The sequence below is a fragment of the Electrona antarctica genome (genome assembly GCF_951216825.1).
Source record: "Electrona antarctica genome assembly, chromosome: 10".
In the NCBI taxonomy this organism is placed as follows: domain Eukaryota; kingdom Metazoa; phylum Chordata; class Actinopteri; order Myctophiformes; family Myctophidae; genus Electrona; species Electrona antarctica.
The window spans coordinates 30950307-30972803 of NC_136791.1; the positions used below are offsets into that span (position 1 = coordinate 30950307).

At 44.5% G+C, this 22497-nt stretch overlaps 1 protein-coding gene across 1 annotated transcript in view; it reads left to right on the top strand.

Annotated features, from left to right (window-relative positions):
• lyst (lysosomal trafficking regulator) overlaps positions 1 to 22497 on the top strand; it is a 102699-nt gene that overhangs the window by 39870 nt on the left and 40332 nt on the right. Inside the window, 15 exon segments of the mRNA XM_079513311.1 lie at positions 1818 to 1974; positions 4102 to 4334; positions 4929 to 4995; positions 6369 to 6478; positions 8577 to 8730; positions 9274 to 9498; positions 9720 to 9879; positions 11123 to 11296; positions 11684 to 11844; positions 14008 to 14198; positions 15346 to 15591; positions 15864 to 16037; positions 19969 to 20118; positions 20669 to 20806; positions 22082 to 22280. Of these exon segments, the coding sequence (XP_079369437.1) occupies positions 1818 to 1974; positions 4102 to 4334; positions 4929 to 4995; positions 6369 to 6478; positions 8577 to 8730; positions 9274 to 9498; positions 9720 to 9879; positions 11123 to 11296; positions 11684 to 11844; positions 14008 to 14198; positions 15346 to 15591; positions 15864 to 16037; positions 19969 to 20118; positions 20669 to 20806; positions 22082 to 22280 (2539 nt within the window).

Sequence of the window (22497 nt, forward strand, 5' to 3'; positions counted from 1 at the left end):
ACCCTGGGTCAGCTGGGTCTGTGTTTTTGCAGCTCCCAAACTTCCAGGTGATAGGGACTAGGGAAACTAGCCATCAAGGCTTTTTTTGTATTATGCTTTATGTTTGCAAACTGTTTTTTGTTTTGTATTTTTTGAGGATACATCTACTGGCTTATATACAACTAAACCCGTTTGTAAATGTACTCATTGGTGAGTGTAGATGAGTACTACAGTTTCAAACGACAAACAACCAGGCCGGTTATGTAGGATGTCTGGGCCTTGAGGTGTTGGAACAGCAGTGTTCCAACTATAGTTTAGAGCTTGTCTATTTATTTTTAATTTAGAAGCCTATTTTCAAAAAGACGAAAACTGTTTTTCTTCGCAGGAAGAAAGGTTGACATTTTGGTTGAAATTGCTTGCTTTATCCATGAAAGTCATAATGGCGTAGTAGACAACATAAATGATCTTTTATATTTGCTGGGTTGAAGTCATCTGACGTTTTGGCTGAAGGTCACACTGCAATTATTGTCTGCCTGTTAGTGGGTGACTCCTGCCTTAGATGGGTTTTCCATAAATAATTTGTAGGCATGTAACGATATATCGTATATCGATATTAATCCCGACGATGTATATCGATTTAATAAAAAATAAAAATCGATTTTCCAAAAAAAATATTTTTTAGAGGGGCTAGTGAATTATGTTGTGTGTGATATGAAATGTGAGATTTAATCATATTCCATCATATTCAAGTGCTTTTGGAGAGAAATGAGAGACTGTCAGACCATCACTACTTTCAGTAGTAGAAGCCTGCAGAGAGCCACTTTACTGTGTGTGTGTGTGTGTGTGTGTGTGTGTGTGTGTGTGTGTGTGTGTGTGTGTGTGTGTGTGTGTGTGTGTGTGTGTGTGTGTGTGTGTGTGTGTGTGTGTGTGTGTGTGTGTGTGTGTGTGTGTGTGTGTGTGTGTGTGTGTGTGTGTGTGTGTGTGTGTGTGTGTGTGTGTGTGTGTGTGTGTGTGTGTGTGTGTGTGTGTGTGTGTGTGTGTGTGTGTGTGTGTGTGTGCGTGCGTGCGTGCGTGCGTGCGTGCGTGCGTGCGTGCGTGCGCGCGCGCGCGCGCGCGCGCGTGCGTGCAGAATGGGTATATCTAACAGAATGGGGCTCAAGCGTCTTATGTGCTATTCCAAAAAGGGGAGATCATCTCATGCTAAACCTGGGATATTTTCCAGCCATTTCCCTGGGTTGCATTCTGTGCGAGTGCATGTTTGCACATTTGTCCATGTTTATATGTGTGCACACTGCACACACACACGACTGACTACACAGTGGTGGGAATGGCTGTGTGAATGCCTCACATGTCAGCTGATACCGTCTTATGACTAAAATCCTGTAATCTTGTATTCATTCAAACAATCTTTTCACCATTCTGCTGCTGCAACCGGAGAACCGTTGCTTGTCCTGCCGAGTGTAATGTACATGTAGCATATTTTGGTCAAGTTTTAAATTCTGACTATATGGCCTAAAAAAAGGATAGTTTGCACCGCGTTGGTGTGTGTGAGACAGTTTGTCTTTTGCTTTAAAGAATGGGGTAAGCTCTTAATGAATTTGTCATTTTGCAGATGGCTTTAATGGATCGTATTGTGCAAACTCCAAGTACTTCTGCTTTCAGGCGGCTGTCATCTTACTTATCACCTCTGTGCCTCTCTCTCTCTCCCTCCCTCTCTCTCCCTCTCTCTCTCTCTCTCTCTCTCTCTCTCTCTCTCTCTCTCTCTCTCTCTCTCTCTCTCTCTCCCCCTCTCCCTCTCTCTCTGTCTGTCCCTCCCCGCCTCCCTCTCCATCTGTAAGAAGCTGCAGGTGTTGGTGGAGAGCGTGGCCCCAGCGGGGGACCTGTCTGAGGAGGTAGACGAGGGACAGAGCTGTAGCGTCAAGCCCCTCGGGGAGGAGGAAGGTTACGACGCAGACAGCGAGAGCAACCCCGAGGACATGGCCAAACAGGAAGAAGGTATGCTTCCACTGACAGCACGCACGCACGCACGTATGTGTATCATAACAAATAAAACAAACTCAGAAGAACAGCACATTAGAATCCCGCACTGCACATACAGTATAAACTCCACACACTCTCAAACACACTTATTTACGTACAGTATTTACTCATTCCTGAGCATCCCTTTACCGTAGCTATACATCTCACTGATGGATATTATTGTCCTCCTCTGTACCATTTGCTTCATTTGTATTTAGTTTTATTCCATGTCTTAAAAGACTTTACAGTTTGAAATTAATTGTGTCATAGTTTTCTTCCCTGTTTACTTCCCGGAGGTTATTTTCTCACATTTTGCTTCATGCCCTCAATCCCCGCCGTCTGCTCGTTGTTTCCACCGGAGACAAGAGTTCAGCCGTCTGGAGATTGATGGATCCTAACGTTGTGTATTTGACTCCAACCCCCTTAAGCAGCTAATGATTTAGCCCTGGGAAACCGTTAAAAAGTATGTTCTCTTCCCCATTACTGAGATGGATCTGTCTGTACTCCTAGGACTGAGATTCACCATCGGTTGTTTTTGTTTTTTGGGGTGGACAAAATAGCAGTCTTTACAGTACAGTACAGTACGAGGCTTAAAAAACATCCAAACTGGCAAAGATGAGTAGCTTCCTGGACGACGCGGCAAGACAGAATTTGCCTTTGCCTGCTTCGGAGGACACGCGGCATTGACCACAAACGGCTAGTTGTATAGTGTGTGTGCGATTCAGTGCGAATGACAGGGCAGTAAATGCATGGTGTGGTTTATTCTCGTGGTCAGTGGACCCCCCCCCCCCCTCCCCTACCCTCTCTGGTCTGCTCTGTTCTCCTTTCTGCTCTGTGGGTTTGGTTAAGACTCTGTCCTTATAACTCCCTCTATTTTGTTTTAATCTCTTCAGAATGGACTCTTTGTTTTGCCCCCCTCAGATGATGTAAGGTTGCTGCACTCTACAGCCTCATGAGCTGAATCTTGTGACTTAAGTAGTATTCTTGCATGCGCGCACAGAGACGCACATACAGTACAGTACACCGGTAGTACACCATGTCTTCTTTCCCCCTCACTCTATATTCTAAACATTGATTGTACAGTATATCCATCAGCCTCAGTGTTCATTGATCCCCAGTGCACTGTAGGCTGAGCCAACAGTGCATTTTGTCAACGTAAGTTGCAGATGAGTAGCTAGGCGGACATTTTCAGAATGTGTTTATCCTTGGTGTTTTTCGCCGTGTGAAATAGCACTGTAAATGTGTTAAATAATTTGTTTTATATTAATGTATTCGCTTGGATACCCCCTTGAAAATAGTACATTGGATTGATTGGTGGAATCCAAATTTATTTCCCCGGAGTGCAGCAGAATACACCGGACGACCAGTTGAGCAATTGCTGTTCCATAGAGCACATTGGGGCCGTGGACCGAAAGCAGGGCCATTTCAATTGACTACAAAAATGAGAGCTGCGGATAACTATGTTGGGGCGTCGTTGAACTTTTTTTTAAATGATTTATTCAGTGCATTATATATTTGAATGTGTGCGACATGGAAGGGAGCTCTGCGTGAGTACATAGGAAGGGGGAAGGAGAGCGAGCGAGGGAGGGAGGGAGAGGGAGAGAGACCAAGCCAGCTTCATTAATAAAGGCACGTCCCAGAAGCCACGTGAGAGCCTGCCGGGGCTGCTCTCTCTCCTGTAAATCATGAGGAGACTCCCTCCCATGCTGCTGCTGCTGGGAGAGGCACAAGACGGAAACTAATTCATTTTTATGAGCGGCGATCGCGCCAGAGATTGAAGGTTGTGGCTTGCGCAGGGGGAGGTCCCTAACTGACTGCGGAAAGACTCGTACGTATGGGGGGGGGGGGGGGGTCGTCACGTGTGTGTCGGTTTCAAGTGTTAGCTTTTGGGGGGGGGGATTTGTTTCAATATTTTGGTCGTATGGACTTCTTCTTCAACCCAAGCCCCCAGTGAGGCTCTCCAACGTTGAGGCGCTCGGCCCTAGTGGTAAGAGCGGGGACTGCAGGCGGACCCGTGGAGTTATGACGAGGAAACAGTCTCTATCCTTTTAATACTCTATGCTTCAACCCTGTGGTGTCTGTGTGGTGTGGTTTCTGTCTCAGGGCTGAAGGCGGAATCGGACGTGTTGCACAGCGAGTTCGGCGGTTCGGCGGCGGTGGGGGGGGAGGGCCCCGTGGGGGAGCGCGGCGTGCTGCTCTTCCCGGAGATCTGCATCATGGAGCTGCAGCTGCTCGCCACCGGCTCGCCCGACCTGGATGTTCTGAAGCACGTGTTCCACAGCCTGCTGGGGGCGGTGCGCGCCAACCCCCACAACGCCTCCCTGCTCTACGACCAGGTCCTTTAATACTTCTTCTTAAAAAGATAATAACAAAATATCTTCTACAGCAGTGGTTCCTAAACAGTGGGTCGGGACCCATTTGTGGGTCACGGACAATTATTTTTTTAACCTGACTCCGCCAGCTGGTGGCAGCAGTGAGTTCCTCCTCCTGCTCCCATCTGGTCGTATTGAAGCGCTGCCACAGTGCAAATGTAAACACAACCTAACAGGACTACAACTCGAAATTATTATGGAGATATCATCATTTTTGTCACGCTGCTTCCGGGTTCATCATTTCTGCTTGAGAGAGCCCAAATCCAGGCATGAGGAGGGAACTTGTGAACTTAATACAGCTGCAGAGTCGCAGAGTCAGGTTAACATTTTTTTGGGGGGGTCCCTACATTTTTCAGATAATTAAAGCTGCTATAAGCAATAATATGTCAAACTTTTAATAACCTTATTTATTTTTTGGTATTCAGACAGCCAGCAATGAGTAAAACTGCCAAAAACAACATCAGATTCTGTCTGCACTTGCACCTCTCTCCTCCCAGCTGTGTTGTAAGTGTACAGTATGTACAGTGTGGATGATGACACATGTTCTGGTCCACACAGGGCGGAGTCAAAACCATCCTCTCTGGTTTCCACAACATCCTCAGCCAAACGGATCCCTCCTTGACAGGTTTGTCTCATTGTTTTTAGAGTTGTTCCGATACCGATACTGGTATCGGCTACTTGGGCCGATACCACCCTCAAGTACTCGTACTCTGTACTCGGAACCGGCCCCGATACTTTGACCCGAGTACCAAAACATACAATTGACACTAGGCACGCTGAACGAATGCAACGGGAGCAAGTCTGACCCGGCCAACACTGCAGCAAATAGCCAAAATCAGCCGATCTACAAGCATAAATGACAACTGACAAGTGTAGATCGGAGAACCATTTGCATCTATGAGAAAAAAGGGGGTAAAAAAATAAGCGGTACTCGGTATCGGCGAGTACTAAAAATTAAGTGCTCGTAATCGGTCTGAAAAAAATCGGGACAACTCTAATTGTTTTGTTTTATTTTAGTTGTGGAAAGCCAGAATGCTTTGTCCGCCAGCCACAGTTACTGATGGACTTCAAACTTCATCAGCCAGTCGTTTTATATATTTTACAAGAATTTATAAAATAGAACAATGATTACTGGTTAAATGGGAATACACTTGAATGTGCACATACAGAAGTACTGTATTTAGTAACTGGCAGACGTCCTAAAGAATGGCTAAAACAAGAGAAAGATTATGTATTTAAAGGGATAGTTTAGATTTTTTTTAACTTAAGCTGTATGAAATACTTACCATTAATATAGTGGTTGCAACTGTATTAATTGATTGCCCGAGTCCCGTGGTGGGAGTTCTGCTCTGGTTTTGGTGAAATATTAAGTAATTCCGGTCATTTTGTGGGGGCACTGGGGCCACACAGTAAAAGTTAATTAATTCACAAAACTAACGTCATTTGTATTGTTGACCTATTTATAAAATATTAGCGCAACTTTCGTTCAACTTTGACCCCTCTATCACAAGGAACTATTTTGTGGGCGTAGTGATATGGACACAAAAAACATAGTTTCGTGTGATAGAGGGGTCAAAAATGAACAAAAGTTCACGAAAATGAACGAAAGAAACATGTATCATTCTGGGTAGCATTTGATAAACAAGCTAATTTCTAATCCATATTGAACGCCTCCTCTGTTTTAGTTAACTTTTATTGAATTACAAAACTTGAAACCAGGGTGAAGCCAAACAGACATTTCTCGCCAGTGGATAATAAAGTTATCTTGCTCTCTCTCTCTATCTGTGTCGTGGACCATTCTGAATTGATGTTATTTTGTTTTGTTTCTCCACCACCAACAAGGGCTCACGCCGGCTCTACTGGCTGTGGGAGATTAATAGTTCAGAAGGAACACTCTGTCTGCCTGGATTTGTTAGTATTTCTGTGTGTGTTGCGTGCAAGCCTGTGTGAACGAGTTGAAGTGTTATTGCGTAATCATCTTTTCATTGGCCCATCCAGATTGCCAGACTGTCCTAGTGGAGCTGCTGGTTGCCATGGTGATCCGGCGAATCACAGCCGAGGAACTGGCCCTGTTGATTTTGCTCTTCCTGGAGAAAACACCTCCGACGGTAAATTGCCAACCTTATCATTCACTGAACAATCAACAGGGTTCGCTCAGTGCTGATCATTCATGTTAGCGTTCTGTCACACACTGTTGACATTGTTGGCTTACCGTCACTGTTGTTACACCATTGATTAAGGCCCATAGTGTTTGTTTATCCTTAAAGTTCATAACATTTGCACCTTCAATATTTGAAAGAATCTATTTTAATCAAAGTTTCTTTATTAACATTTTCAAATCACATATGGGTCAAATAGAAAATAACATACAAAAATTAGTATTTTACCCCTCCCACCCACCCCAGAGTTCCCGCTCTGAAAGAGCCACAACCCCGGTATCTCGTACCATTAACAAAAGATCAAAATAAAAAATGTTACATACAATATTTGCAAGAATCCTGAACATAATTTGTTCTGCTTAGAATGATCAGACACAGCCGCTCTGCCTCGCTCCTGAGGAGCCGTCAACACATTCTCTCCTGGGCTGTCTTCACTTCATCAGAATCATAATTAGCACCGTTGTGTCGGGAACCAATGTGAGGCTAACTAGTTATTACCACAGAGCTGTTGTTAATTGGAATCTGACGACCAGCCAACTGTTTTTAGAAATCAGATCCGTTCGGGGACCCCCAGGGGTACTTGAGGGAGTTCCAGGGGGTCCCCAGCTAAATGATAATGTGGAACCAAATGGACCCTAACGGGTCCATTTGGTTCCATTTGTACACTCTCAGAGTTAAATTAACACAGATTTTTACAATATGAATTGGGGGTCTCAGAGATAGAAATGCCATTAAATGGGGGTCCGTAGACTAATGCATGTCAAACTGGGGGTCCTTGAAATTAAACGAGAGAATCACTGCTAGAGCCGTAAAAATCTTCTCATATGGGGGTCCCTGGCAAGTTTGGGAACCACTGCGTTTTTTAGTGTGTTTTACTCGGTACACCAAAGCTCTATAATACTTTGATAATGACAAATAGTGACAAGAGAGACGATCAACAGCTTACTGTATACAGTATGTAAATGGAAGGCAGCATATTGCAGCACGGCTTGCCTTTTCAAAATCCTCAAGTTAACGGTTTGATCGTAGGATCATAAAGCCTGGTTTTATTCTGTACTTTCTGTGACGCACTGGTGTCGCGCACAGAAAATAGTACATCTACGAGCTTGCAAGGTTGCGACACATCGTGAGTTTGTAGATCTGCTATTATTGGTGCGAGACACAATCCACAGCCAAGTGCAATGCATGTAGTGTATGTTGCCTGCGCTGTCTCCTAGATGCCTGTTTGTAAATAGTACAGTAGCATGTCATCATTTATCATATTTACTCCCTGTTGATCTCTATGCTTTGGAGTCTCTCTGGGTTACTTGAGGTTTGATGCAGAGCCTTGGACGGGCGGTCCAATATATACATTTTAACACTTATGTGGGAGTGGGACTGCGGGCCTCGGGGAGCACACACACACACGCGCGCACACGCACACACCATCACCATCCATCCATTTTGACAGCAGCTGTTGCTAGGCCTTGCTCAGAGCTCCCGGACATGTTTTGCCTGCATCCACTTCCTTGTTTACGGGCAGACAAAACTTTCTCTTATCTCTGAATCTACGGCGCTCTCCATGGTTTTGATCAGAACGCCCATGTCCTCTCCTAATTTATGACTTAAACGAAGCATCTCGTTTGTAATATTAACGCTTCTAAAGATAGATCAGAGGAGGTAGTGTGAGGTAGTAATGGAACATTATACCTTCCCGGTTTTGGGGGGAAATGGAAGGCGGGGTTTTTCAGAGTAAAATGGGCCTCATCTGCTTGGCACTCTAATGCCTTTATTCTGAAAAGTTCTTTTTTTAAGATTTTTTTTATGCCTTTATTGATGGGGAGCAGTGGTCAAACAGGAAAGGGGGAGAGAGATGGGGAGTGACATGTGGCGAAGGCCGTCGGGCTCGGGAGTCAAACCTGCGGCACGCCGACTGGCTGGTTTGGCAGCTTATAGGTGCCCAGACGGTTGAGCTAACGCCTGGGCTGGCAAAATTAGTGTTAATAAATCATTTAAAAAAAAAATGTATACATGACAGTTTCCCTCGATCTTCCTCGTGTGCTGCCAGGAGATCCTGCTGAAGGGCATCCTGCAAATCGTGGAAGCCAACATGCAAATGGAGCCTCTCCACTTCCTGTCCTTTCCCATAATCCTCGGGACCTCCACGCCGGGCGGAGGGGTGTCACCGGGTTCCAGACAGAGCGGCGCTGCGGGGGCCAAAGGTCAGTGGTGGCAACTAAAGTGACTTTAGTAGGCTACTGTACTTAACCCATTTAGGCCCGACGTCAAAAAAAAAAAAAAAAAAAGTCTTCTAAATCCTGACAGTTTTCTGAAAAACCTCATGTTTCTATTTCACGTCAAGGAATTCTGGGCGGGAACCCTTTTTGGTGTTTTAAGCATTATGTTATACTCTAGCTATTGAAAAATAGCAGATCTACAAGATCTGCAAGCTTGTAGGTCTGCTATTTTTCAAAAAACGTGAAAATGTGGCGCAAATCTTTGGATGTATATTCTTTCAGAGCGAACGTTTTTAACTCAAATCTTTGCTTCTGGGGGGGTTCCTGGAACAACATATTTTCAGATGGGGGTCGGCGGCCAATTACATATATTTTCGGCGTCCTTGACATGAAAATGTTTGAGAACCATTGACATAGAAACATAGATTTTTCTGAAAACTGTCAGGATTTAGAAGACATTTGTAGAATCGTCCTCAGGATAAGTAAAACATGTAAGTACTTTTTTTTCCCCCCCACCATTGGACAAAGGCGTGGGCCTGCTCTGGAGGGGCAAACTGTCACCCGGCCGCAGAGAGGGCGGCGGCGGGGAGTCTCATCGGCCCAGCCACCTGCGCACCTCTCCCTGGCACGTGGCCCCGCTCCATCTGCCCCTGGTGGGGCAGAACTGCTGGCCCCACATGGCCAGCGGCTTCAGCGCCTCCGTGTGGATGAGGGTAGACGAGGCCGAGGAGAAGGACTCGGAGAAAGACAAAGGTAAGAGTAGAGCCAAAATCTCAGCCACTCGCTCGCTCACTCCAGCATGGTGGTGTTACAGTGAAATTGGTGACCTGCTATAATAATAATAATAATAATGTCAGTGTCCGAATGTAAATTGTTGCAGTTTGTATAATAACAATTTGAAAACGAGGCGAATCGGCGATAAGAGGGTTTCTGCATGACAGCAACTATATGAATCCATGTTGCTGATTCTCCAGAGGAGGGGAGTAAGGCTGCGACAGCTGAACCCCATCATGGTACCTCCCTGGCTGGGCAGAGGACAGTGGACGAGAGCCTCATTCACATTCTCTCCATGGGCTCCAAGGCTCTGATGCTGCAAGTGTGGGCTGACTTCTCCACAGGATCACTCACATTCAGGTGAGAGCCACAGTGGGTGGAAATGTCCATAAGAAGAGTACCGTATATATCAGTGGTTCCCCAAACTTTTTCATGTCAAGGACCCCCAAATTGAGACTAATTAACCCAAGGACCCCCATGAGAGATTATTTTATGTTTAAGGACCCCCAGTTTTACATGCATTTAGGCTACGGTCACGGACCCCCCATTTAATGGCATTTCTATCTCTGAGACCCCAGTTTATATTGTAAAATCAATGTTAATGTAACTCTGAGAGTGTACACTCTCAGAGTTACAGACCCATAAGGGTCCATTTGGTTCCAAACTATAATTTTCCTGGGGACCCCCTGGAACTCCCTCAAGGACCCCTGGGGGTCCCCGGACCCCACTTTGGGATCCACTGGCATATATAAACGAAAGAAAACAAGAGTTATAACAAGGTGCTGTACAATGAAAACGCGTACAAATAAATCCCTACATAAAAATAAAAACGGAAAAGAAACGACAAATGCTTTCTTTATCACCAAGAGAACGTCACCCTTAGTTTTTAAAGCATCGGTTTGGTGATAGAAGGCTTTAGTCAGAACGACCTGAGAGATCTCACCGTGTCCTGAGGGCACAATGATTCAAATATGTAAATTGGGTTCAGCCCCTGTAGGGCTTTATTTGATTAAAACCATTTTAAAATAGATTCAGCAGTCAATGAGTAACCAGTGTGCGCTGTGCAGCAAGCACTGTTGTTACGGGTGGCCTGCAACGTGTGTTAAAACGACAAAAAGCAGCAGCTGATAGTACACAGACTCATGATTGAGAGCGTAAAATGAAACCAAATGGACCCGTACGGGTCCATTTGGTTTCATTTTACGCTCTCAATCAGGCTGGTGAACAGTGTGAATTACAGTGATTCAAAGTTTCTATTCATTCATAGTATTCGTATAGTACACTACAGTATAGCAGTGCTTGTTGACTTAATTGCATGGAAGTTAAATGCATGCTTTGGTGTTTTAACGAGTCAACGACACACGGCACTACGTATCTCACGACATACTTCTGAGTTTTGTCTATGACATGCCAACAGCATCGACACAAAACGTAAACAAGGAAGTGAATGTGGATCTCGTGCTTTCTCCGTTCTAACTTGTTTGTCTTCCCGGGCCAATTAGAGTGTGCGACGCTTTCTCCGACTCCTAAATTGGCTCTCTAATTTGTCTCACTGCTTAAGCAGTAACTTCCAGCATGTAACTAATCATGGCCTTTCTTTCAGGATTTGTATAGACCCGAATGATGAGATCAAAGCGGGCCTGTTGGCCCAGGCCCAGTCTGGTGAGGGCGTGCTGAAGCCAGGCCCGTGGCAGCACCTGGGCTTTACCTACACCCAGCAACCCGAGGGCAAGAAGAACATCCATGGATGTCTGGTGCTTTGGGTGTGTGGAGTCAAGTAAGAGATTAATAATAATAATAACAATGATTCATAATAGTATTCATAGAGCCTAGCCAATACCAATTTATTTTGTCCAAAAGTATTATAATGGTGTTGTGAAGTCATTCTTAAACAAAAATAAATGTCAATGGCTGGGTTTCCCAAAGAAATGTTGTGTTGCACGTAGCTTGAACACACCCCTCTAGGCCGCACACAGAAGCCGCACACAGAATCCATTGCGTGGCACATCTATGCACGGAATATCTATGTTCACAGTGAAAGGGGGTGTTGTTGAGAAGAACCACACGCATACTCACTGCATATTTCCTTTGGGAAACCAAGCCAATAACATCTAAAACGACAACTTAATTATGCTAACTCTGCGTGTGTGCGTGCGGACAACAGGCGGTGTGAGGTGTCTCTGGACTACACGCTGCCTAGGAAGTCCAGTCTGTCGTCGGACAGCAACAAGACCTTCTGCATGCTGGGCCACTGCATGCCCTCGTCTGAAGAGCTGCTCAAGCAGGGAGCTCGCTGGAACATGGGCACCGTTCTCCTGTTCAACGGTAGGAGTCAGTGGTGGTGGAAAAAAGTACTCATGTTTGTTACTTAAGTTAAATGATCAACACTGCAATGTAGAACTACTCCGTTACAAGTAAAAAGTCCCGTAATTCAAAATGTACTTGAGTGAAAGTACAAATGTGCTGGCATCAAAATGTACTTAAAGTACCAAAAGTAGAGTACTCACTGTGCAAAATGTCCCGTTTCATGTTTTCAAATGTCTACAAGCTCACAATGTGGCGACGCATTGTGAGTTTGTAGACGTATATAGGGCTGAAGTTTGTAATGTATGTTTTGTGATAATAATCAAAGTAACTAGTAGCTAAAGTTTTCAAATAAATGTAGTGGAGGAAAACTACAATATTTGCCTCTGAAATGTAGTGGACTAGAAGTTTTTAATACTCAAGTAAAGTACAATTATACCTCAAAATGGTACTTAGGTATACAGTACTTAATGGTAGGAGTCATCTGGTGTTATTCTAGCTGGAAGCATGCCTGTGATAAGCCTTAATCTTAACTCTTAATCCCCCTCAGGCCAGCCTATATATCACCTTCATGATCTATCCCCCTTTTTATACCTTTTAAGTGCATGCTCGCCATCTGGCTTAAATCCCCCAAGTTATTTTGCAATGGGGCCTCAATGGTGCGCTCTACCGGTAAATGGATGCCTCTGATTTCTTTTAAATCGTCCATTTCAACATGCCCATCAATATCTAACCTTCTCTTTTACAGTCTTAATTCAGAGGTGATGCCCCTGACATGTTGGCCACTTTAAACCCTATTGCCCCTTACATGTTGGCCACTTAAAACCCTATTTTATAATAGTATGATGGTGTCAAAATGGCCGATCTGCAATGCATCGTAATGTGATACACGGTGAGCTTGTTTGTGGCTTGTAGAGCTTTTGAAGACGTTTTGCCTATACTAATGACTATACAAAATAGAGATGCCAGATTGAAAGTGGTCAAACGCTGCCTCTCACGTACATGGTGACGTTTTGTTTTGTAGGCCAGTCTGCTTGTGCGTCTCTTTGCAAGGCTGTTGCCAATGTGGCATTCAGCATGCTGGAGATTCTCTGCATTCCCCCAAGGCAGTCATACAGAACTCTTCCCTTGTTGCCTCTAATTGGCCGTGCAATGTGTGCATGACCTCGCGCGGCCATGCATTCTCAACCTGTGAACCTCTGGTGTGGTTGGAACACATAACTCCTGGTAATTGTACCAGAGGATCATCAACACCTAGCCGATGACATACAGCGGTGCTTCTCAACCTGTGGGGTCCCCAGCTGACAGTGAAGTTTTTAAGGACCTTTTTAATTTAAGTACGAATATGTTCGTACCCCCCAGCTATGGGACGTTATCTGCTAAGTACGGACATACCCCCCCGTTTACACCATATATGAAGCGGTTGAGACGAAAGTCAGCTTTTAACACCCGGGTATTTGGAACCATTACATCAGGGCACCCAGCGATTTGCAGCTTCAGTGCTTATTTCAATGTTGCTCCGCGCCAAGTAGCTAGATGTTACACCCCCGAGGGGATCGACAACAACAGGAAGTATTATTACTTCTAACGCGACAAGCGACGGGACGCGATGGGCCGTCAAAAACACAATCTTTGGTTAGAATTGGAAGCATTGATTTAGATTAGATAGATAATTATTTGATAGGACAGAGACCTCTGTTTTTGCCGTTCGGAGTGTTAACATTGGTCTGGTTGCTTAGCAATGCCCCTGTCACCCCAGGCACCAGGATTTATGCACACGGCCCCATAGACTTCTTAAATAAAAAAAGAAAGAAAATCAGAAACCTTCTTGAATAGACTTCTTGAATCAAAAATAAAGGTTTTTCAGAAAACTTTGGTTAGGATTTAGAAGGTGTTTTTAGCATCAGCATTAATTGCCTGTGTCATAAGATGATTATCTTGTGGAACAAAACGACAACGTGTTAATTCCATAAGCCTTTGTTTACTTCAGAGATTATTTTCTTATCCAAACCCCAATTCAGAAATTCCTTTGGCAGTCTGCAGTGGTGAGTTCTGCTTTGGCCTGCCCTATAAAGAGACTGCAGCACTCCCTTTCGCCTACCTTTTCTGGGGTGGGTGGAAAAAGAGACTGATCACGTCACATGACAGTTTTCCCTTCCCTGTGTGTGTGTACTTCTTATTCAGGTTCTCGAATAGGATCCGAGGAGGCCTTCTACCTTTACGCCAGCGGGCCTGACCTCACCTCCATTATGCCCTGCAAGTACGGCACACCCAGCGCCACCTTCTCCAAATACGTCACCCAGGAAGGACTGAAGTGTGAACACGTACGGGAGCTGCTGATGAGGAACAAAGACGTGGATACGACAGCACTCGTTGTAAGGAGGAGGAGGAGGATTATTTATGATCATAGAATGGATTGAAGTTCTCAGTCGCCACGACTGATTTCAGTCATTTGTGATTCCATAGAAGTCAGCATTACCTTTTATAGAAGTGTGTCCTGCACCAAAAATAGGCTATCGCATTGCGACGTGTTGTAAGCTTGTAGATGGCCTATTTTTAGTTGTAAGTTATTTCAGTCTTCAAGAAAACCTTCACTGCACACTGAAAACATAACATCCATTCATGTCAAAATTAGAAATTTGTTATTGAAGAAAGAATCGAGACAGTATTGTCATGTTATCACTACTTAATTTACCCAGTGAAATATATAATTTAGGAAGCCAGTCCATACCAAAGTACGGGGATGGCCTTGCCACAAAAATGTTCAATTGAGTCTGTGGCCAAATGTCAATTTTGGGGTCCTTGATATGAAAATGTTTAATGAGAGACCTTTACTCTAATCACAGAATCAGATTTTTGTTTGTTTATAAATTGGTATTCAATTATTTTTTCCCAATTCAAGTTCTAGTAGAGTAACGATAACATATCAAGCAATTTCCAGAAAACGTAATTAAAATATGAAACATCTCAAACACTCCTTGTGTTGGGGGCATGGTGACACAGTCGGTAGTGCTTTCGCCTCACAGCTAGAAGGTCCTGGGTTCGATTCCCGCTGGGGACACTGTGGGCGCTGGGGGCGTGATCTCTCCTCCTCTCCTGTTCATCAGTGCCCATACCCGAGGCGGGGTTGGCGAAAGGGCCTTTCTGTGTGGAGTTTGCATGTTCTCCCCGTGTCCCCTAGGGTAGCTACCCTCACAAAAAACATGCAGTAATCCTGGTCTCTAAAACTACCTCCCCCTGGCCAACCGGGGCCCCTGATGGAGGGGAAAGGAAGTGGTAAGAATAACGTGTTCCTTCCACGCGCTACGTCCGGCTGGGGAAACTCCCCCCTGTCAGGTGAAAAGAAGCAGCTTGGACTCCTCATGCATAGAAGGAAGCATGAGGTCAGTCCGCTGCCCCCCAAGTTGGCAGAGGAAGTGTAGGGCCCAGGATTACATTAGATAATTGACACTGGGTGAAACAATTGGTTGCAAAATCGTGGGATAGAAATGTATTAAAAAAACCCTCCTTGTGCTTGGACAGGAGTGTTTGGCGGTGGTCTATGCTCCGATCAGTCCCAGACTCTACACCATCTATGAGCCCGTCATCAGAATGAAGGGCCAGGCTAAGACGGTGGTCACCCAGCGTCCGTTCAGTTCCAAGGAGGTTCAGTGTGGCGCGATGGACCCCCACTCTCTCAGGACCTTGCTCCCCACCGAAACCCAGGGCTTGCAGAGTGTTCTGCACAAGATTGGAGGCACCGGAACCTTTGTCTACCTCTTTGCACAGGCAAGATATCCCCCTTTTTTTTTTCTCCGGTCAAATCTGCAACCTGTGTTTTTTTGTTTTTTTCATGTCCATGCTGTGCTGTTTTGAACAAACATTTATAAAATAAATCTCCATTTCTTTTGCCAGAAAACATGTTGAGTTGTCGGGAACACTATGGCTCACTATTGCTCTTAAAGACGTGAAGTTATACAAACTTTAATTTGCTGGCAGACGGTGTTCCTAGTTGGCTAATTGATAGTGTTTTTGGTGCGTTCTCTCTCTGTACCGTCCAGGCGGTGGAGCTCAGTGACTGTGAGACGACTCAGGCCCTGGCCCTGCAGGTGCTGCTGTCCCTGTCCAGGATCAACCAGCACCGCATCCACGAGATGGAACGTTACCATGGATACTCCATGATCCACCAGGTCCTCATCAAGTCCAAGTGCATCGTAGGATACCACATGCTGAAAGTGAGTCACAGTGTGAGCAATTTGTTTCTCCACGCTGTTTCCATGTGTGTGCACTGTACACACAGTACACGCACTGTACGTGTACACACACACACACATACACACACACACACACACACAGTGGTGGCTCAGGGGTAGAGTGGCTGGATGGTAACCGCAAGGTTGCCTGTTCGAACCCGGGCTCCCGAAGAGTTAGTGTCGAAGTGTCCTTGAGCAAGACGCTGAACCCCAAATTGCTCCTGATGTGCTGGTTGGTGCCTTGCATGGTTTCCGCCGCCATCGGTGTATGAATGTGTGAATTGATGCACAATCTATGTAAAGCGCCTTGGATAAAGGTGCTATATAAATGCACCATTTACCATTTACACACACACACTTACTTTGTGGGTTGGTGCTGTGGTGTTGCTTTTTCTCAGACATTTGCAGCTCTGTACTCAAGCGGACATACGGACAGACAGACACATAGCTGTGCGTTGGAGACGGTGTGCCACCGCTCAAAAACAAATAAAAAATAGGCCTTAAGTGACTAAGCTTAAACTGTATAAGACAAGCTATGGCTCTTAGCTCTTGGGCATTTATACTCAGTAGATCGGCTCACTGACAATGCCGTGAGTCATTAATGATGTGGTGTATACTGTTAAAAAGAGGTCTGCTGCGCCAAGTGATTCTGTGAGACGTTCCTAATTACGACCACATGAGCCAAACAATCTGGCGCGCAGCGCAGTGCTTGTCTTACACAATATAAAAGTGTAGTTTCAACCGCAATGTTTATCGGCAATGCGATTGATGGATTCTTAAGTTTGACTCGCTGAAGCGGTGCTGGCATGGCTGGCGCCAACTAACAGGCGCAGTGTGTACTGTGCTTGAACTGTGAAATGTGCCATGGGGAAATCCAGACGGATGAAAATAAGTGAAGTAAAGAGTTTCTGAATGTGAATTTTATGTCTTTGAAAGTGTAGAATTCTCTGATGGAAACCGCTAGTGGGAATAGCAGGCTTGTTGTTTTTGCAGTGGAGTTTAGTAATGCGACTACAATTTTATTTTCACAATACATACTTTTAAAGAAAGGAAACATATTTTACGTCTACAAGTTGCCTCCCCATTTCCAGCAAAAACAATTGCAACCTAGTACTTTACTACTGTATAAGTATTAATCCCGGTGTACATATATATACGCCTGTACTATGTCAGCAACTGTTTGTACCAGTGCAGTACCACACCCACTTGGGAAAGTTTGGAGGTTTGCATATTATGGGCAAGTATTAACGCGAAGCTGATTGAGAGAGAAACACGCATACCCAGACCGAGATTTGTGGTTATATGGATAAATAAAATGGGAGAAAAATACAATATATATAATTATATATATATAATATATAAATATAATATAAGTGCTGAGTATTGAACTGGACATACTTCGGTTAGGTTCAGCACATTAGCTGGACTGCAGTGTTACGTTTGTTGACTAAGACTAAAAGAATAAGGGTTTAAGACTAAATGGTGTGTTATTCAAAAGAAATATTCTGAAAGAATTAACAATGCTGGCCTGTGTGTACCATGAAATTATTCCATCTTTGCGAACCGTGGTGCCACCAGGACGCAGTTTTCTGAACCAACTGTTGTTGTCTCCACCAGGCCGAAGGCATGGGGAGAGAGTATGTTTTGCACTCCGTCCGTCCGTGTGTCCGTCCGTTCATGTGTCCGTCCGTCCGTCCGTTACCAGCTAATCTCTGGCACCGTTGGCCTGATCCATGCCACACCTTGCACACACACACTTCCTGGATGCCAACGATGAACCTCTGCCCCAAATTTTCCAGAACGGCCTGTTATAGCGCCACCAGGAGGCCGGCTTTTGTAAAACACATTTTTTGCTATTACTAATCGTTACACAGTATCTCTATAGTCATGTGCTCAAGACGGATCTGTCCGATATTTCATTTTCCATATTCCATCCTAATTGGCCAACATTGGCTTTGCAAGTTTGCAGGTATATTTTTGCAAAACACATTTTTGGAACAAAATGCCTCAAATCATCCAATTGCCATCAAAGGCAAGTACAAATGGCACCCTTTTCACATTGGCCTATTATAGCGCCACCAGGAGTCCACAACCTGACCTGCCCTGGTGGAGACCTGTGCCCCGAAGGGCACTTTTTCTAGTTTGACCCTGAGGCTGTGGTTGCAATCGAGCTGGTTGACCAGGTTGTTTTGCTGAAATGTAATCTGTCCGATTGGATTTAAGACAGACACACGGCACCTCTGGTTTTGTTTCGTTTTGGTGTGTTGGGTTTTCAGATCCAGTAGTAGTGAGGCCACAGCCACTGAGCACAGCAAAACGCATGTTAGGGGCGGCGGTGGCTCAGGGGTAGAGTAGAGTGGCCGGTTGCCAGTTCGAACCCGTCTGGGTTACAGAGGCTAGTGTCGAAGTGTCCTTGAGCAAGACACTGAACACCTATTTGCTCCTGATGTGCTGGTTGGTGCCTTGCATGGTTTCCACTGCCATCAGTGTATGTATGAATGTGTGTGTGAATGGGTGAATGTGATGCACAATCTATGTGCCAATCTTGTATAAAGGCGCTATATAAATTAACCATTTACCATGTACTGTATGTATACTTGCGCAATTATACTCACACACATTCATAATTTCATACTTAACCACTTTAACCCATGAGCTGTAGATCTGCTATTTTCCTGCAAATGTTCACCTATTATTGCATGCCCAGAATAGGCATAGTAGGGTTCAGACAGCTTACACTCCCACACACATTCATACTGAAAACATGGACAGCTATACTTGCACTTCTAAAGAGTGTGTCTATTTGCATATTTGTATTGTTTTCACTGCAAACTAAATACGTTTCAAGCTGATTTGACACTGGATACGAAAAGTCACACTGTCATCACTTTGAAGTGAAAAACATTTCATGTTTATCTCAAAACGTATTTGTGTTGTTTACGACAATACTGAAAGCACTGCGCCGGATGTTAATGCAATTGAATGTTAACCCATTCATGGCGGGAACCCCTTTTGGTGTTTTAAGCATTATGTATACTTAACTATTGAAAAAATAGCAGATCTACTGTACAAGCTCATAGCGGAGCACCGAGTGAAACGCTACGAGCTTGTAGATCTGCTATTTTTGAGAAATCGTGAAAATGTGGCACAAACCTTTGAATATATATTCTTTTCAGATTGAACTCAAATCTTTGCTTCTGGAAGGTCCCTGGAACAACATATTTTCAGATGGGGCGTCGGCGGCCAATTGCATATAATATTTGGGGATCCTTGACATGAAATAGTTTGAGAACCACTGACATAGAAACATGGGTTTTTTTCCCCAGAAAACTGTCAGGATTTAGAAGGCATTTTGTAGAATCATCATCAGGTCTAAATGGGTTTAATGCAACCGGCTGTAAGATCCGAGTGCTGCTCTGCTACGTCAGTCCCGAAGGAGTGCCAAGATTTATGTCCAACCGCAGTGGAGCCGGTCAGTTTAACAAATGGCAGAGCTTGATCAATAGAGACAGGCTCTCTCAGGGGGAATGAACAGGCATTGGTTTTGACAGAGCACTCTGAGTAGTACTCCATTAAGCACAGAGATAATGACCATCAGTATGTTTAGTGTTTTTGATGAAATTTGACAAGCACTGTGCTAGTAGAATGTATAAAAAATAGAAAACGGATACAGTATGCGCAATATACACAATGAGCTATATAAACATTGATGACATTTATTTGACAAGTAATACATAAAAGTCACACCGGTGTGAAGTGAGGGGCACTGGGTCCCATTTTTAGAGTCTTTGGTATGACCCAGCTGGGGATTGAACCCCAACCTCCCAGTCTCAGGGCGGACGCTCTAACCACAAGGCCACTGAGCTCTGCTTGCGTAAGTAATAATACTGTGCTTTTGTGATCTCCCTCCCAGACCCTGCTGGACGGGTGTTGCAGTGGGCCTATCCTGACTCTGGGGGAAGACGGACAGTTTCGTTTGGATGCCGACTCCACCGCTGTGGTGCAAGATATCAGGCTCCTCTCCGAGGTCCTACTGGACTGGAAGATCTGGGCCAAAGCTGAGGTAAAAACATACATCTGTAAATACCTTAGGCCCAGGTTCACACTGGCAGCCCAAATCCAGCCCGATTCTGATGTGTAGCCCTATCGAGATTGGAGTTGCATTGTTTGCATGCAGTCTGAACTGCACAGCAGATTTGAATCACATCCATTAGCCTTGTTCAGACTGCATTAAACCCATCAGACTCCAATCTGGATAGGAAATCAGATTTGGGCTGCCAGTCTAAACGGGGCCTTAGCATTTCGTTGCTGTCGAGCAGAAATCTTTTTTCTCCAATCCCCATACAGTATATCCATTTTTGGTGATTTTGTTTTCCTCTTTCATAAATGAATGCCCTACTTTGTCATACATAAAAAAAATAGCAAAAAAAAAACCTCACAACACGATGCTTTGTGAAGAGATTCATGCAGACCATCTGCTATCTTTTAACTATTTTAAAAGTATCAAAAATGGAGTTATGAGGTTTCCTCCGGACAGCAATGTAATGGACGTTGATATGAAAAAGGCTTGAGAACCAGATGGTACTAAAGAGTAGATGTTGTGTTGCCATCAGTGTGGAGTGTGGGAGACGCTGCTCGCTGCCTTGGAGATCCTCATCAGGGTGCACCACCCCCAGCAGGTGTTCAACATCCGCCAGTTCCTCAAGGCCCAGGTGGTGCATCGCTTCCTGCTCACCTGCCAGGTGTTACAGGTCAGCGCCGTGTCCTTCCCAAAAATGTTCACTGTTCAAAATATATGGGTGTAAAACTGTAAATACATTATACGCATACTGTGCAGTGCACACGATCATATTGCAGAAGTAGGATGTACACAGCACCTTCAAGCACATCAAAGTGCTATGACTAACGTACTAGGGCATTCACGTCTAGTCATTTTTACTAGTTGACTAGTTGCCTAGTTTACTAGTCGACTAGTTGTTTAACTACCTATTATGTAAAAAAAAAATATATATATATTTGTACATTTAAAAACTGTGTACATTGGTGACTACAACTATAATCTACCTGATCTTGAGGCCTACAAAACAAAAACAAAAAAAATCAACTAGTACCAACAAGGTCGACTAGTGGTTTTACTAGTCGACTAGTTGAATAGTCGACTAGTTGCTTAATGCCCTAGTGTAAAACTGTAAATATATTATACGCATACTGTGCAGTGCACACATCATATTTAGAAGTAGGATGTACACAGCACCTTCAAGCACATCAAAGTGCTAAGACTAACGTACCCACTTTGCTATTTTTCGTACTGTTGTTGTTGCTATTCGTTATTATTTCATTGTTGCCTCCGCCGTCCGTGAGTGTGTTTGTCCGTATGTCCGTCCGTCTGTGCACAGCTAATCTCCGGCACCGTTGGACAGATTGAACAGTTACTCCTACAGATTTTGTCCAAAACGTCACGCAAATCGATACACTATAGTCATGTGATCGAGACGGATCTCTCATTCCCTGAAGAAGACCTTACAGGTCGAAACGTTGGTTTCTGTTCATACATTTCCAGCATCGTGGCTATGAGTGTGCAGCCTTTTTCTTCTTTTTCATTGTTCATCGCCTTAGGCCTTTTAGCACCTCATTAATATTGGTGCGCCCTTCTCCTGCCTATTTATCGAGACGGATCTCTCTCCATATTCCAAACTGACTGCCTAACATTCGGACATACAGGAGTGGCCTGTTTTGAACTAAATACCTCGAATGCTGAACGCAGCTTTCCGATTGCTGTGAAACTTGCACATTCCCACTAGGCCGAGGAAGAAATGCAAACCTACGCTTTTCAAATCGGCCTCATGGTGGCGCTCTTGAACTGTACTGTAGGTCATACAATGAAAGTTCCAAGTACCACATTTGCGGGGCTTGCTCCGAGGAGCACACCTTTCCATTTATTGTGGAAACAAAATGACAATAAAGTAACAATAAAAACAATCTTGAAAACTTTGACTGAGACTTTGGTTGTGCATGTTGTCTTTCAGGAGCACAAGGACATGCATCTGATTAACATCCCGCAGGAAGTCTGTCTGTCATTCGTCAAAATCATCCAGGAAGTACTGGGTTCTCCGCCGGACTTGGAGCTGCTGCGATTGGTCTACAACTTCCTGCTGGCTGTCCACCCGCCCACTAACACCTACGTCTGCCACACCCCTACCAGCTTCTACTTCTCCCTGCACATAGGTGGGTTGGCCTCGTAGAGCGCTGTTGATTTCGTCAACTAAAACTAAGACGGAAAATGTTCGTCGACTACCTTTTTCCACTGACGAAAACTAAATGGAAACTAAATGAAAACTAAGCTATGGTGACTTAAGACTAAATAGGAAGGGACTAGTGGACAAGAGATCCAGTATAAGTCATTTTAAACTTGGTTGCATGCTGAGAATAGCTGATATACAAA